At 37.6% G+C, this 18,559-nt stretch overlaps 1 protein-coding gene across 9 annotated transcripts in view; it reads right to left on the bottom strand.

Moving 5' to 3' along the window:
- Positions 1-18,559, bottom strand: part of CASK (calcium/calmodulin dependent serine protein kinase) — a 392,189-nt gene that overhangs the window by 44,152 nt on the left and 329,478 nt on the right. For all 9 annotated transcript variants that reach the window (XR_005725457.1, XM_040266154.1, XM_040266155.1 and 6 more), the window contains 2 exons: positions 16,161-16,349; positions 7,396-7,474 (listed from right to left, as the gene is read on the bottom strand). Coding sequence is in view for 8 of the 9 variants with exons in the window: in XM_040266154.1 (XP_040122088.1) it covers positions 7,396-7,474; positions 16,161-16,349 (268 nt within the window). In the remaining variant the exon portion in view is untranslated. The remainder of the gene's footprint in view (positions 1-7,395; positions 7,475-16,160; positions 16,350-18,559) is intronic.

Below are 18,559 nucleotides of genomic sequence, written 5' to 3'. Positions count from 1 at the left end.
AATTAAAAAAAATTAAGCTAAATACTGAAGTCTGAGTGAACTCCGGGAGATGGTGATGGACAGGGAGGCCTGGTGTGCTGCAATTCATGGGGTTGCAAAGAGTCAGACATAACTGAGCAAGTGAACTGAACTAACTGAATATTTCAGAACCAGGTATGAGTTAGGCTCATATAGTAAACTCGCCAAAACAGATACACCTAACTTATGGAGGACACAGTTTTGAAAGATGACTGTAAAAATCTGCTTATTTTTCTGAGAGAGTCTGTATGTATATAGCTGTTTGAAACGATGACTTCCAGATGCAGCCTGTCTGGGTTCATATTTCTGCTTCATCATGTACTAGCTTCAAGATCTTGGGTAACTTACTGAAAATTTCCCTGAAAACTCATATTTATAAAATGTCAATGAAAATAGTATCTATCTCATAGGATTGTTGTAAGGATTAAATGAGTTTATTAGATGCAGAAGACTTAGAACTGTTCTTGGCGCATAGTGCCATTTAAGTATTTGCTGTTATCATCATCATCATTATCTACCAGATATGATACAAAGGTTGTTGATTTTTCAAAGAATTGTGGTGATAATATCTATATATCAATAAATTTATATTAGACATACTGCAACTTTTTAATAATAATTTGGTAGGCGTTTCAGGGTTCTGTCACACTTCAACTAGAAAAAGTGAGAAACAATGGTTAAATAGTGTTATGTAAATTTTTGCTTTATTTATGAATTGCACAAATCTTTAGTTATTGACCTGACTTCATTATGAAAAGCTCATGGTGTCTTTAAGACATACACACTAAAATGCAGATAAATAAAGAGCCTTGTATTTGCTTCAAAGTAATCCAGGGGCAGTAGGGCAAATACAGGTGAAATCAGTATGGTCATGAATTAACAATAATTCTACCTGGGTTATGGGTAGGTAGGTGATCACTGCACTATTCTTTTCTCTACTTGAACTCACTGCACTGTTCTCTCTAACCATGTTTGAAAGTTAACATAATAAAACATAAAACAAAAATTTGGGGACTTTTGTCTTCAATATGGTGGATTAGGCGCTCACAAACTCTCTTACAGCTATATCCTGTGTAGGGCTCACCCCTTGAAGTGTTACTGGTCTCACAAAATGAATGTGAATCCCCAAGAACACTTCCCATTTCCATCCCCACTCTCCCTTCCACAGATAAGAACCCAATGAGCTGGATCCAGAGTGGTGGCAAAATCAAGATGGAATGAAACCAGTGGGAGGGGTAGATGCCATTGCCACACTGCCTGCTGGCTGCCTTCTGAGTCTTGGGCCAATAGCAAGTTAGAGAAGCTAAGCCCAGGATTCTGCAGGGAGCCAAGACCCAGTTCAGTGGCACTCTGTGGCAGCTGGTAAAACACAGAACAGACCATTTTTGGAGGAAAGTATTCCCAGTTTAGGCTCCCAAGACTTCTACTAATTTGAGCAAGCAATAAGCTTATAATCAAAGATCACCAAACATACAATAAGGCAAACTATTATGTGAGTCATCAGAAAGAGAAGAAATAGATTTAGATCCTCAAGGAGGATAGATGCTGGAATGGTCAGATATAGACTACAGGAATACCTTGTTTTCTTATGCTTTGCTTTACTATGCCTCAAAGATAACCACATTTTTTATAGATTGAAGGTTTGTGGCAACTCTGTGTTGAGCAAGTCTATCTGTGCCATTTTTCCAACAGTGTTTGCTCACTTCCTGTCTCTGTATCACACTTTGGTAATTCTCACAATATTTCAAACTTTTTCATCATTATTATATTCATTATGGTGATCTCTGCTGTTTTGGGAGCGTTATGAACCGCGCTTATATAAAATGGCAAACAATGATTGTTGAAATTGCAGCAAAGGATTCAGAATATTACATAAACTTAGTTAATAAAGCAGTGGCAGGGTTTGAGAGGATTTACTCATGTTTTGAATGAGGTTCTACCATGGGTAAAATGCTATTAAGCAGTAGTGCGTGCTACAAAGAAACCATTTGTGAAAGCAAGAGTCGATCAGTGAGGCAAACTTCATTGTTGTCTTATTTTAAGAAACTGCCACAGCCACCTCAGCCTTCAGCAACCACCACCCTGACCAATCAGCAGCCATCAACATCTAGAAAATACCCTCCACCAGGAGCAAAGAATATGATTTGCTGAGGCTTAGATGATGGTTAGCATTTTTTAGTAATAAAGTAATTTTAAATTAAAGTATGATCCAGAGGGATGGTATGGGGAGGGAGGAGGGAGGAGGGGTTCAGGATGGGGAACACATGTATACCTGTGGTGGATTCACGTTGATGTATGGCAAAACCAATACAATATTGTAAAGTAATTAACCTCCAATTAAAATAAATAAATTTATATTAAAAAATAAAATACTACAAAGCTACAAAACAGAAAAAAAAGACATATGCTACTGTACACTTAGTAGATGATAAGTGAAGTGAAGTCACTCAGTTGTGTCCGACTCTTTGCGATCCCACGGACTGCAGCCCACCAGGCTCTTCCATCCACGGGATTCTCCAGGCAAGAATACTGGAGTGGGTTGCCATTTCCTTCTCCAGGGGATAGCATAGTACAAACATAACTTTTATATGCACTGGGAAACAAAAATTCATGTGACTCATTTTATTGCAGTGGTCTGAAACCAAGTCTGTAATATCTCTAAGGTATGCCTGTATAAAATAGCTATATGTTGAAGAAAAAGAAAGAAAGGGACCTTTTTTTGCAAGGATGAGCATGCAACAAGAGATTATCAGGTGTGAACAGACAGATCTGAAAATAAGAATAAGAACAAGTGATTAGTACTTCTAGAAAGGAAAAATATAAGCAGTAGTATAAGTCAATGAATGGATGAGTTGAACAGGAGTTCAGATATGGCTGAAGAGTTTCAGCTAATTGGAAGATATAACCAAATAAATTAACTAGAATGCAGGTCAGAGAAATGAGATAAGGAAGATAGGAAACAAGAAATAAAACATGAAAAAGATATTAAGAGATATGGAGGGAATGTCTAACACACATCTACCTAGAGTTCAGAAGGAGATGATAGAATGAAGAGGCAATATTTTAAGAAATATGGTTGCAAATTTTCTTGAATGATGCAAACATGATCACACAGCTCCAGGAAGAATAATGTATCCCAAACAGGATAAATAAAAAGAAAGCCATGCCAGGAGGTAGTAAAACTACATAACATCGAAGACAAAGAGCTTAAAAAGTCCAGGGAGAAAGGAGAGATCACCTACAAAGCAAGGACAATTGTAGTGACACCAGACTTCTCAAGATCAAACAACAGATGCCAAAAGAAAATGGAATGGTAACCATTAACCTAAAACTGTGCTCTCAGCAAAAGTAACAAGATTGAGGTGGAAATGAAATATTTACAGATAACACCACCTGAGGGAGTTTATCAACAAGAGACTATCACTAAAGGAACTATAAAGGATATAGTTTAGGAAGAACGAAAAATGCTCACCAAAGGGTGGTCTGCAACGCAAAAGGAATAATGAACAAATAAAACCGTACACATTTATGTAAATTCAAACAACAATGGTCGTGTATTCTAAGATAATTTCAAATTTGTGGATTTAAAATAGGACGTGTGTTCTGGTTTCCTCGGTGTGTATGCCCAGCAGTGGGATTGCTGGGTCATAAGGCAGTTCTATTTGCAATTTTTAAAGGAATCTCCACACTGTTCTCCATAGTGGCTGTCCTAGTTTAAAAATGTTGGGCAAGAATAATATGTAAGTCAAGTAAGAAAGTGAAGTCGCTCAGTCGTGTCTGACTCTTTGCAACCCCATGGACTGTAGCCTACCAGCCTCCTCCATCTATGGGATTTTCCAGGCCAGAGTACTAGAGTGGGTTGCCATTTCCTTCTCCAGGGGATCTTCCTGACCCAGGGATCGAACCCCAATCTACCGCATTACAGGCAATGCGTCTGAGCCACCAGGAAAGCGCATGTAAATCAAGAATGGGATCTAACTTGATTCCAATGTCTTTGTATTCTTTGAGAGAGTGGAATTAATATACTGTTTTCCTTTAGTGTGAAAATGAAAAGTGAAAGTCGCTCAGTTGTGTCCAACTCTTTGCGACCCCATGGACTTTGGCCTGCTAGGCTCCCCTGTTTATGGGATTCTCCAGGCCAGAATACTGGAGTGGGTGTAGCTGTTCCCTTCTCCAGGGATTGAACCCAGGTCTCCTGCATAGCAGGTGTCTGAGTCATCATATGTCAAGTTAAATATGTATGACAAGTTTTCAAGGTAACCACCTGAAAATAGAAATAGAGTGCTGAAAGTCTAAGCTGCCAGGGTGGAATGAACAAACATGAAGGGAAAAATCAGTTAAAATATGGAATAAATTTAAAAAAACCCAAGATGATAGAAATCATTACTGAAATATTAATGGACTACAGTAAATACTGATGGACTATCCTTGCCCATTAAAAGATAGCCATCATCAGAAAGTGAAAGTGAAAGTCACTTAGTCATGTCCAACTCTTTGCGACCCCATGGACTGTACAGTCCATGTAATTCTCCAGGCCAGAATACTGGAGTGGGTAGCTTTTCCCTTATCCAGGGGATCTTCCCAACCCAGGGATTGAACCCAGGTCTCCTGCATTGCAGGCGGATTTTTTGCAATCATCAGAGGGCATTACAAAATGAAAACCCCAGATTTAGAAATGTTTGTAAGACACACTCTACAGCACACAGGCACAGAATAGTTAGAAATAAAAAAATAGAAGAAGACATGTTAGCAAGTAACTAAAATAAAGCTGGAATAACTACATTAAAATAAAATAGGTTTTAAGTAGAAGGTATAATAAGGATAGACATGGTTACCAGGCACTTCTATGCTCCTAAAGAAACAGCTTTGAATATATACATCGAGAGATCTATAGCTAGAAATAGAAAAACTCGACCATGATAATTGGAATATTTCAATAATTATTGATAGGTCAAACAGAAAAAAAATTAGTCAATATATAGAATGTTTGAACAACAATTAACCTCAAGCAATCATATAGAGAACTCTGCATGTAACATGAACAAAACAGTCTTCTTAGGTACAACATGGGCCATTTATAAAAATGATGAAAGGTCTATGCCATAAAGCAAATCTCACCAAACCTCAACAAAATGGTGTCATATAGACCACATTCTCTGACTCCAGTGCAATTAAGTTCGAAGTAAACCACAAAAAGATAGATAGGAAACCCTCTTAAATGTGGCACATAAAAACATCTCTAAATAACTTGTAGGGGAATGAAAAACATAATAATAGAGATGTTAAAAATACTTATAACTGAAATAAAATAAAACTGCTTCATCTCAAAACTGGTAAGATACAGATAAAACAGTACTTCAAGAGGTAGAGTTTAATCTTAAATATATAGAGATGAAGAAAGACTGGAGTAAATGAACCAAGTGTCAGATTTTAAAAGTTAGATAACCCAATAGAAAGTGGAAGGAAGGAGAAAATTAAAAAATAGGTCATAAAACAATAAAATAGGTAAGTTGATCAGGAGGAAAAAGACAAGGCACATATAAATGACATTAGGAATAAACATGGGTACATAATTACAGAGACAGTAGAAACATTAATAAAAACGTAAGAGGACACTAAGAAGAAGCTTACTAGAATAATTTTAAAAATGTAAAAATTTTCAGGAAAATATAATTTACCAAACTCACTCAAAATATAGAAAGCCTGACCAGCCTTATGAATGTTAAAGAAACTGACAGTGGTAAAAAAAAAATATTCCTTAAAACAAAACAAAACACAAAACACCAGGCTTTGATTGTCTTATAGGCAAGTTCCACTAAACTTTCAGGCTACAAATCATTCCAATATTATACAATATTCAGAGAACTTATGAAAAGAGTTTCTCCAAGTCATTTTATGAGGCCAAGGTAACTTTGAAACTAAAATCAGACAGAGAAATGTAGGAAAGGAAAATTAACCACAGGCCAGTCTCACTTACAATTGCAGTCACAAAAATCTAAAACAAAATAACAGCACATAGAATCAAGCAGTACGTACCAAAAGATAATACACAATGAAAACACTAGGTTTATCTGAGAAATGCTGGGGAGGTTATCATTAGGAAATCTTTAAAAGTCATTCACCATATCAAAAGAAAAGAAAATAAATCATCTTAGCAGATGTAGAAGAAGCATTTGATAAAATTCAAACTCAATCATAATTTAAATGTCCAGTAACTCAGAATATAAAAGAACTTCTTCAGCTCTAATAAAAAAGTATCTACTAAAAATCTATAGTAAACATTCTTCTTCATGGGGAAACATTGGAAAGCTACCTCTTAAAAACAAAAAAAGGACAAGGATACCCACTATACCACTTCTATTAAAGACAGCAGGGGCTAGCCAGTATGGTAATAAAAGAAAAAGAAATTAAAGAAATACTGATGCAACTTTACTGAATTTATACTAAATTGTTAAAAATAATAAGCAAAAAATTCCTACAGGATTCTAAAACCAAGTATCTTTATGTGTGAGTGCTATCCACTCATGAAACCTATAGACTGCTCTGAAGGTAGCAGTAATGCCAGGCACCATTTCTGTACATAAGCAGTCATCTTTAAAGAGGACAAGAAAGCACTAAAAAGCTGATGGTGTTACCTCTTGCTCTCCAGGGTGAAGGAAAGAAGTGTTAAGCACATATACAACACGATCTCAAAGAAAGGAAGTCTAATTTTTGGACAGGAGAATCACTTTTGGATCAGGCTCTGAATACTAATGCATGTGACACAGTCGCTTCAAAGAGGAACCTAAACCTGCATGTTCAAATCTTATCCACTGGAGAGTTAACAGTAGTTCCACTTTCTCAAAAAAAATCATTTTTTGTCTACTTCAGTCCTTAGTGAATTCCCTTCTCAACTGCATTTACTGTAGCAGGTGTTAAGAACTTAATCACAGGTTTGATCTTTCTTATTACCATTGAAATATTGTTATTTATCAACCTCTAATTTCCTAATTTATAAATAGTGTATCTCATTCCTGAATGAATTAGTCAACTGTCTTTTAACTTTGCAAGTATATATACATATATCTTATATCCCATGGTAGATGTGTTCCATATATCCTGGGACCCATATGATACTTCAGTTTATCTCCTATGGCCTCTAATAAGTCAGGACCTAAAGAGTGACTCAGAGATGCTCCAGCAACAGAAGTGTATAGTATAATTGAAGCATGTGGAGATGAATACAAGTGAGTGGAGGCCAACAGTGATTAAAACCAAAGACAGATAAATCATTTATATAAACCATCAATCAAACTGATTTTTTATATGGATCATAAAACACTATACTATATGAAAAAAATCTAAGGTAGGAAAGAAAGAATTATATATGGAACTTACCTTGCCTGTGAATCATGCCCCCATGCATGATTCTTGCAACAATACAGTGATTTAGTTCATTCATTTTTAAAGTGATTCCCTGTAAAAAGTTAAGCAAAAATAGAATTACTATGAGAGGGCATTCTTTTTATATCTGTGATTATGCTGTAGATAACTTTAACTACAAAAGTAGGAAAACATTAAAGAAAATATAGAAAATGGAGGAGAAAACTCCACTATGCCATGACAGAAATATTAATTTTGATATTTTGGTTACTCTAACAATAGCACACATATATTTTATATAATGCTTTTTAATCTTATAAGTATTTTCCATGTTGCTAATTCTCCACTTGGTCATGATGTATTTTTCTTTTTTGAGGTATGGATTTGTTTAGAATTTGTGCATCTAAATACATGAGGATTACTGGTCTGAAGTTTTCTTTACTCGCAAAATGTCTGGTAGCATTACCTGTTCCTCCTCCTTTTCATCAAAAACAATAAGTTGGGAAGAATTCTTTCCTTTTCAATGTTTTGGGAGGAGTCTGTGTACAATTGGTACTGTTTATTATATGTTTGGTAGAATTTACCAGTAAAGCCATCTTGGCCTGGAGTTTTCTTTGAGGGATTTTTTAAAAGACTAACTTCAATTTTTAAATAGTATAGGGCAATTCAGTTTATTCCAAACTGAGTTTTGGTAGTTTGTCTCCCCCAAAATGTGTCTATTTAATTTAGGTTGTTTAATTTATTGACATAAAGTTGTTTACCATATTTCCTTATTATTCTTTTTATATCTGTAGGATCTGTAGTAATGTTACTTCTCTTATGCATGATATTGGTAATTAGTGTCTTCACCCCCACACCTGATTGATCTGATCTTGTCAAAGGAAAGGCTTGTTTTATTGATTTTTTTTTATTGTTTCACTTTCTATTTCATTGATCTCCACTTTGATCTTTATCATTTCTTTTTTTTTTTTTTTACTCACTTTGGGTTTAATTTGCTCTTTTTTTTTGGTTCTAGTTTCTTAAGGTGGAAGGTGAGGTCATTGTTTTAAGATATTTCTTTTAAGACTGGAATTCAGTGCTACACTTTTCTCCCTAAGTATTGCTTTACCAGTATTCCACAAGTTCTGGTATGTTGTGACTTCATTTTCATTCACTTCAAAATACTTTAAAATTTCTCTTTTGATTTCTTCTTTCATCCATGGGTTATTTGGAATTGTCTAATTTAGTTTTCAAGTGCTTGGGGATTTCTCCTGACATCTTTCTGTTATTTATTTCTAATTTAATTCCACTGTGGCTTGAGAATATACTTTGATATTAATATAGTCATTTCAGCTTCCTTTTCATTAATGTCATCATAGTATATCTTTTTCTAGTCTTTTCCTTTAAAATGATTTGTTTTCATTTATAAACATTTCTTGTTGGCAATATATAATTTGGTCTTGCTTCCCTCCTATACCCCAATCTGACAATCTCTACTTTTTAATTTGGGAGAATTTAGACAATTTATATTTAATATGATTACTGATAAATATATCTTCTTGCTATTTGATTTTTATTTGTCCCATCTCTCCTATGCTCCCCTTTCTGCATTCTTTTGGGTCAGTTTATTTTCATTCTCCTTCCTCTCCTGTTTTATTAGCTATAATTGTTTTGTTGTTTTAGTGGTTGCTTTAGGGTTTATAGCATGCATCTTTAACTTACCAGTCTACTTTCAAGTGATATTATACCATGTGAAATGTATTATAAGAATCTTGTAACAGTATACTTCCACTTCCTTCCTCCTGACTTTTGTGCTGTTATATATTTTACTTTTACATGTTAAAAAATCCCAAACACATTGCTACTATTTTTGTTTAGACTTCCATTTACCTTTCAGAGAGATTTAAATGATAAGGATATCCTTTAACATTTATTACACTGTAAGTCTATCGAATTCTTTCAGTTTTGGTAAGTCTGAAAATGTCTTTATTTTGCCTTTTTTTAATTAGTGTTTTTTAAAATACTATTTTATCTTTTAAATTAATTTTTATTGGAGTATAGCTGCTTTACAATGTTGTGTTAGTTCATTGCTGTACAACAAAGCAAATCATATATATATATGTGCAGATATATATGTAATGTACATATCATATACATATATCCACTCTTTTTAAGATTTCCTTCCTATTTAGGTCACCACAGAGCATCAAGTAGAGTTCCTTGTGCTAAATGGTAGGTTCTCATTAATTATTTTATACATATTAGCGTACATGTGTCAGTTCCAATTTTCCAATTCGTCCCACCCCTGCTCTCCCCCTTGGTAACCATCAGTTTGTTCTCTATATCTGCGACAGTTTCTGCTTTGCTAGTAAGTTCATCTCTACCATTTTTCTAGACTCCATATATAAGTGATACTATATTTGTTTTTCTCTGACTTCACTCTGTATGACAATCTCTAGGTCCATCCACATCTCTGCAAATGACACCATTTCATTCCTTTTTATGGCTGAATAATATTCAAAAATTCCAACAATATTCCAGTACACACACACACACAGTATATCACATCTTCTTTATCCATTCCTCTGTTGATGGACATTTACGTTGCTTCCATGACTTGGCTATTGTAAATAGTGCTACAAGGAACACTGGGGTGCATGCATCTTTTCAAATTATGGTTTTCTCCAGATATATGTCTAGGAGTGGGATTGCTGGGTCATATGGTAGCTCTATATTTTAGTTTTTTTTGGAACCTCCATACTGTTCTATATAGCTTGCCTTTCATTTTATGACAGATAATTATACTGGGTCTAGAATTCTAAGTTGAGAGGTTCCCCCCACCCCAGTACTTTATTGTTTTCTTGATTATACTGTTTCTCATGAGAGATCTGATATCACTCTTATCTTTGTCCCCCTGTATGTAACATTTCCTTCTTATCTCTCTTTTTAAGATCTTCTTGTTTATCACAGGTTCTAAGCAGTTTGTTTATGATGCATCTTGGCATTGTTTTCTTCATGTGTGTTGTGCTTGGGGTTCACATGTGGTTCTTGATTTATAGTTTTCATCAAATTTGGAATGTTTTCAGCCATTATTTCTTCAAAAACACTTTGTTTCTTCCTCACCCCCCTCTCCCTCATAGATTCCAATGAACCAAATATTAGTTTGCTTGAAGTTATCCCACAGCTCAGTGATATTCTTTTCTCAAAATTCTTTTTTCTTTCTGTGTTTTGTTTTGGGTAGTTTCTACTGCTATGTCTTTTGAGTTCACTAATCTATTCTTCTGAAATGTCTAAACTGCCATTAATCCCATAGTACAATTTTCCTGCTAATTCAAATTCTGCTGTCAGTTATTTTTTTATTTCTATATTCTTAAGCATTGTCCTGGGATGTAGTTCAGTTATTTGGAAAGAGTGATCCTTTGGGCCTTGCTTTCAGAATTTGTTAAGGCGGGTCTGGAGCAATTCTCTGTCTAGGGCTAATAATTCCTCATTACTGAGGCAAGACCTTCCTAAGCACTCCACACAATGCCCCTTGAATTGGTTTTTCTAGTCTGGGTGGTGGGAACAGACTGAGTGTCAGGCACTGTTTCCTCTCATCCTTTTGGATGGCCTTTCCTTGGCTCTGAGTAGGTTCCTGTCATAAACATGCAGCTCATTATTCAGATAAATACACAAGGGGGACCCTCTAGAGTTTTCTCTCTGTGCAGCTCTCTCCACTTCAGGACTCTGTCCTATGAATGTTATTGCTTTGGTCTCTCCAGGCCCTCAGCTCTGTGTCCTCAGGGAGTCTGCTCTGCCTCAGTTCCCCCTCGCCATGCTGTGGCCTGGAAACTCTCTCATGTCAGTAAGGTGGGACGATCACTGGGCTCACGTTATTTGCTTCCTGTTTCTTAGGGATCACTGTTCTTTGCTGCCAGATGCCCAATATCTTGAAAACAGTTCTTTTATTGTTGTGTGTGTTCTTTTTTTATTTGTTGTTGTTGTTGTTTCAGGTGAGAAGGTAAATCTGTTCCCTGTTATTCCACCTTAGTTGGAAGTGGAACCTCTGTATACTTAATGCCAGAATACTATTCTATGGAATAGATTACAACTTTTCAATTACAAGCCTTCTGGACTGGTCTTTTTAAAAAATATTTATTTGTTGGCTGTGCTGGGTCTTCATTGCTACATGCAGGCTTTCTCTAGTTGTGCTGAGTGGGGATTATTCTTTAGATGTGGTGTGTGGGCTTCTCACTGTGGTGGCTTCTCTTGTTGTGGAGCACAGGCTTTATAGTGCGGGGCTTCAGTAGTTGCGGCTTGCGGGCTCTCGAGTGTGGGCTCAGTAGTTGGGGAGCATGGACTTAGTTGCCCCATGGCATGTGGAATATTCCTGGATCAGGGATCAAACCCATGTCCCCTGCATTGGCAGGCAGATTCCCAAACAACTGGACCACTGGGGAAGTCCAATTATAACTCTTACTTTCCAGTTATTCACCATTATAAGACAAGCTTTCATAAACATATCTTTGTACTAGACTTGGTTGTTTCTAAGAATCACATGGAGACCTTTTAGATAATACTGATTTTTAATTTCACTCTTTGGATTAGTCTGGAATAGAGCCCAGATCTATATTTTTAACAAGCTCCCTCAGTGAAAACTGGTTTTGAATTTGAGATGATTGGGGGTAGCAGGACTCTGTCTTATCTTCTTCACCGGAAAATAATACTCTGTTAGAAAATTCCATGAAAATATTTGAGACTTTATAATCTAGACCCTGCCTGAATTTGTACAATTCTACAATATATAACTTTGCACAGTTCCTATTTTGTAGTTCTTAGAAGTGGTAAGCAAGCAATTAAAAATAAACTGGTTTCCCAAATGTTTCTAGTCCCACATTCAACTGTACTGCTCAACCAACTTGTACATTCAATCAGCACATATGGTTACCAAGAGAGGTGCTCCTGGAAAAATGCTGTAAATTAATGTGTAAGTCAAATCTAATTTCATAAGGGAAATGACAGTACAATGAGGGTTCCATTCTTGAAATTACCAAATTAGCATATTCATTCAACCAATATTACTGTGAATCTGTTAAATGGCAGATACTCTGCTAGGCATGGAAGTGAATGAGATAGAAAAAAAAAAAAAAAAAGTGGGCAGCCCTATGGAAACAGCTCCAGGAAGGGGCAATGTCTTGTCCGCCACTATGTCACTGGCATGCAGTCATCTGCACATCGTTGTTGTTCAGCTGCTCAGTCATCTGTGACTCTTTGCAACCCCATTGTTTCCTCTCATGGCTAGGGAAAGTTCACCTCAAATCAACCGAAGTTAATATTTATTATTTTGTCTGCTTCAAACGTTTCTCTGCAGAGAAGAACTGACTCATGTTTTCTCTGTTCACAAGTTCCCAAAGTCCAGGGAAAGGCTTGGCCCAGTTACTGCTGAACCTAGCCCAGCTTGCTATAAACTCCTGGCTTTTCCTTACATAAGCCTCTTCCCAATTGTCTACTATTTGAAGTTCAGTGTTTAACACATGCAACTATGGGAGTTTCCCAATCAATAGAGAAATAAGTAAAAGTGTGATGTTAAAAATGGGAAAACAAGGGTGTAATGTGAATATATCACCCTTGGGGGATGGACCTAGCATATATAGTTGGATATATTTTAGAAGATCCAAAAAACAAAAGAAATCAGACAAGTATATGCTGCATGATACTATAATGTTTTTTAACAGGACAAAGAAGCAAATGAAGTTGTATTAAATGTAAAACTATAGAAAACTATATTCCTGAAAATATATGTCAAATAAAATAATTTCCATTTTTATGGCAACCAATTAAAGGGATAGGAACTACACACACCTTCACTAGGGTCATAGAAGATGGAAGAGAGAGGGCTTCTTTAAGGAGACTTTTGGGGAAGACGCACGGCTATTTTATGCTTGCTGAAAAATGTAACTCAGGGGTACAGATTCATGCTTTTACTCAGTCTGTGTTTCTAATGTAGTTAACCTTCATACGGAACATCAAGCAACTCTCATTGGATTGCTGTAGAACATGATGATCACAAGATACTTCTGGGCCTCCTCCTTCTTTTTTTTTTTTTTAAGTCTTTATTGAATCCATTACAATATTGCTCCTGGTTTATGTTTTGTTTTTCTTGGCCATGAGGCATGCAGGATCCCAGCTCCCAGACCAGGGACCGAACCTGCACCCTTTCTATTAGAAGGCAAAGACTTAACCACTGGACCACCAGGGAAATTCCTGGGCCTCCTTCTTGTGGTCCCTTCCACTTTCCTATCTACTCTGATTGGCTGAACATCACCCCTTCTCGTGCTTCTCTGACACTGTCTTTCCTCCCCTATAGTTCTGTCATAATCATACCTGTTAAACAAACTGTGCTAAAATGCATATCTACTTGTTTAATGTAGGGAGCCCTGGGACTTTCCTGGTGGTCCAGTGGTTAAGTCTCTGTGCCTCCTGTGTAGGGGGGACAGGTTCTATCCCTGGCTGGGGAACTAACAGCCTGCATGCTGCACAGTGTGGCCAAAAAAAATGTAGGCAGCCTTATGGAAACTGAGCTCCAGGAAGGGGTAATGTCTTGTCTGCCACTACATCACTGGCATGCAGTCATCTGCACATTGTTGTTCAGCTGCTCAGTCTTCTCTGACTCTTTGCAACCCCATGGACTGCAGCACACCAGACTTGCCTGTCTTTCACTACCTCCCAGAGTTTACTCAAACTCATGTCCATTGAATCGATGATGCCATCCAATCATCTCATTCTCTGCCACCCCCTTCTCCTCCTGCCCTCAATCTTTCCCAGCACCAGCCTCTTTTCTGCACATAGTAGGTACTACTCCAGTACTCTTGCCTGGAAGGTCCCATGGACGGAGGAGCCTGGTGGGCTGCAGTCCATGGGGTCGCTAAGATTCGGACATGACTGAGCGGTTTCACTTTTCACTTTCATGCATTGGAGAAGGAAATGGCAACCCACTCCAGTGTTCTTGCCTGGAGAATCCCAGGGACGGGGGAGCCTGGTGGGCTGCCGTCTATGGGGCTGCACAGAGTTGGACACGACTGAAGTGACTTAGCAGCAGCAGCAGCAAAAACATTTGCTAAATGAATGAATGAATATATGAAATGAATGAGGGGAGTGTTAGACTTTCAGAGCTGGGTAGGATCTGGGTAGGTAGAAACTAAGCACACTTTTGGTCATACTTGCTAAGAAAAGTATGAGCAAATGAGGCCTCCACGGACATGAAGTGATTTGCCTGAGGGACCCAAAGCTGCTACTGCCTGGGCTCTTAAGTCAAAGAGTTGCTTGGTGAACACCAGAGGGGTGAGGTGACTTGCATGTCCCATGTCTGCTGTAAGTGCTAATACAGTCTAACTGGCAAAGAACAGTAAGTGAGAATTACAACCTGAATGTCTAGGGTTGAGGGCTTTCTGGAAATTGCCATCATAGGATCACAGCTCTGTAATTCTTCCTTTAACCTGGAAAGCAACTGGGAAACTTTCTTAAGTAATCTGTTTTCCTATATCCCAGGATCCTTTTTCTATGCTCTGAGGAGCAGATATAAATGCATATGTTTGAATGTTTTCCTTTTTGCTAAAGAAATCATTCGTTCTAAAAACTGGAACTTTCCCAATATTCTCTGTCTCAGTGGGTACCATCACTGTTCACCTGACTATGAAAAACCTAAAGCTTAGGGTCACACTAGACACTTGCTTCTGCCTCAGTCCCCATCGACAATCCATTCTCAAGGCCTCTTGAATTACTCTTTTATTGAATCTATTCCCTTCTTTCCACTTGACATCCATCCCTCTAGTTCAGAGCTCCATCATCTCTCCCATGTATTACTGCAGTTACAGTCTCTTAACTGGTCTCCCCCTAGCCACTCTTGGCCCCCTCTAATCCATCTTCCAGAGTGCTTATTTTTAAAATGAAAATCTGATTTTATCTCCCTGCTTAAAACTCTTTAATAGCCTCTCACTGTTTTTAAAATAGATAACAAAATCAATACTTATGAGGCCCTCTTCCTGACACACATCTTGTTTTCTACAGTCTAGCTGTGGTACCTTCTTTCCATTTTGAAACTGGGCTAAGAGCCTTTTCACTAGCAGGTTTCTGCATATGCTACTTGGTTTGGCTGGATGGTCTCCCCTCTCAATGTCCCCTCTGTGCAGTTAACATCAAGGAGCCTTTCCTTGATCTTCCCAGTCTATGAAACTTCTATGAGGATGAAGCAGGGTTCAGCATCAGTTCTATTCCAATGCTACACCTAAGAACTGAGAAGGTGAATTCATACTAAACAGGTAGGTGTGAATGGAAGGAACTTTAACAATGGCACTCAATTCTTTGAATGTCTTCCCAATTAGTCTTCCTCTAATTTTGTTGAGGGCAAAAGATCTGGACACCACTCGACTTGTAAAAGGAATTTTAGATGTTCACCTTTTCAACACCAATTCCAGTATTTCACACTGGACCCTTTCCCTGCTGTCTCAGAGGTCTTTACACGCTAGACTAATGTATCAGGTCTGTCCTTTCTTTGTTGATGTTGAAGAGCAACTGTGAAAGGAGAGGTGGGAAGGAACACCAACACACCTTAGGCACGGTGTCAGGCAGGACAATTTTAGGTGGGGGTAGTGGGGGCGGGGGTATGGTGGTGGCCTTGAAATGAGGATCTGGAAACTGATTTCTTGAAAATTCTCCACACCCTCCTTTCCTCCCCACCTCTAGTAGTATAGGTTGAAGGTAGGTACTCGAACTCATGCTGGGATTTTATGAGAATACAGGAGATTCCCCCCCCCCCCACTTACCATTGGTTCATCTGTGTTCTTTTGGAACTGGACCAGGCGAACTCTGGTCACGTTCTCCATATCCATGTCTCCGTTTGCACTTTCTGGAGAATCACCATTTAAATAGGGAGAAGTGGGAGGAGGTGTAACCCTCAATGCTTCATCACTGTAAACTTCATGAGCCACTACATCGTGAGTCTGAAGTAAGGCCTGATATTTTATGAGGGAAATAAAATATTAATAATAGAACTGTTTCAGTAGGAGTCTATTACATAAACACATATAAAATTATTCTTTGCCTCTCAAAGGTATCTCTCATCTAAAGAGAATTCAAAGCACATTACACCTAGATAGAGCCATGCCATAATTTCTTTCTGACACATAATCATGACAGATGGAGCTTCCCAGGTGGCACTAGTGGTGAAGAACCCGCTTGCCAAAGCAGGGGACATAAGAGACAGGGATTCGTTCTCTGGATCGAGAAGATGCTCTGGAGGAGAGCATGGCAATCCACTCTAGTATTCTTGCCTGAAGAATCCTAAAGACAGAGGAGCTTGGTGGGCCACAGTCTCTTGGGTCGCCAAGAGTCGGACATGACTGAAGCAGCTGAGCATGCACAATCATGATAGATGGAGTTTTAAAAATGAAGGAGCAAATGAAAGAATGAGTGAGCCAATCAATGAATGGATGTGTTTGTTCATTATCTGGGTAAGAGGTGTTGTCTGATGCTCTAAAAAACTGTCCAACTAACTTGCTCAATTAAAGGCGGACATAACACAATTTGAAATAATTGAGCAGAAAGAATCTTTTGTACATAGAGCTGGCAAATTTGTGCTGGGGCTGAAAATGAAAACAAATTTAAAAAGAAACAGTGCAATAATTGGTGCCTTGAGCAAATATCTTTTACCAGTGGTATTAACAATAACTGCTACATAATGCAAAGGATAATTTATAATGTATGACTTAGTAAAAGAAAGAAAACCACACACAAACGTATCTGAAGAAATGTAATTTCCCCAAATATCACATGATATGGAGCTCAAAATCTTAAACCTAGTTACTGTTTTTGCTCATTTCTACTTTTTGGAGCACTAAAAAAAAATCAGCTGACAGTTATTATCATGACTTCTTTTTGCAAAGCCCATTAACAAATAAAAGTGATTTCTTTGTGTTGATATCTTCATATGTCCTCATGGTGAAACTGGGTAACAAATATTGTTTTGTTTCCCTGAAAAGGCTATTCTTCCACTTACTGTACATTTCATGCCATCATAAGAAAGTTTTTAATAAGAATAAATATTTTAACATTTCTACTTCAAAGAAAATTTTACAGCTGAGTATCAATGTATTTGGCACTTTATACATTATGTTTTCTTGTGAGCTAACTATAAATTCAGTTCTTTTTAAATCTGTGATCTGTAGGGTAATGAAATATCTGAGATAATGAAACATAATTAAAATTGCCTTAGCAGCATAACCTGTAGCACCTCAAGTTATTTAATTAAAAGATTTACCAAAGTCATGACTCGACTATTTTCACTTTTCAGTTATATATACGAGGCAAAAATAAGGTAACAATGTGGTAAAATCATAAAGATGATGGTGTTGATTAGTCATCAATAGAGCGTATGCTCTACTCAATACCCATCTGAATTTATAATAGAAATGGCAGATATTTGCAAGATCTCAGAGGGCTGGTATAGGCACTGAGGGGCAGTAAGTAGCACAGCTTGAAAGCCAGCCTCCACAATGGCCCTGGGGACCTGGGCTTCCTGACCTGTGTCCTGGCTACACCCAACATGAGTACCCCTGGCCAAAGTGGTGGTGGCTGTGCTATGTGGGGTAAATCCTTCTTTGGCTGGTTTAATTATAGCCTCTTTAGAGACTAAGATTTAAGGCAGAAAGCAAAAATTAATTATAGGTGAACTGAAAAACTTCATCTGTTAAAATTAGGTTCACTGTATTAATTATAGGGCTTCCTAGGTGGCGCTTGTGGTAAAGAACATGCCTGCCAATGTGAGAGACATAAGAGACGTGGGTTCTATCCCTGGATTGGGAAGATCCCCTGGAGGAGGGAATGGCTACCCACTCCAGTATTCTTGCCTGGAGAATCCCATGAACAGACGAGTCTGGCGGGCTACAGTCCATAGAGTTGGATATGACTGAAGCAACTTAGGACACATGCATTAATTATAGATGTGTTTTCTATAAACAGTGAATTTAAAAAAATATGCTTTGTATGACTGGGGGAGACATGCCTAGGTAAACAGAGAACCAAGTTTCATTAGGAAAATGCCAATTACATGGGTTGGAGAAAGTGTTTATACTGTTTTTTGCAAACGGTTTCTATCCATCTTTTTAAATTATATAAGCAAACACTTGTATTCATGTTTTATTTATAAGGAAGGATAAGCCCACAC

The sequence above is a fragment of the Oryx dammah genome, unplaced genomic scaffold, assembly GCF_014754425.2.
Source record: "Oryx dammah isolate SB20612 unplaced genomic scaffold, SCBI_Odam_1.1 HiC_scaffold_23, whole genome shotgun sequence".
Classification (NCBI taxonomy): Eukaryota; Metazoa; Chordata; class Mammalia; order Artiodactyla; family Bovidae; genus Oryx; species Oryx dammah.
This window is presented reverse-complemented; position numbering and strand designations above follow the sequence as displayed.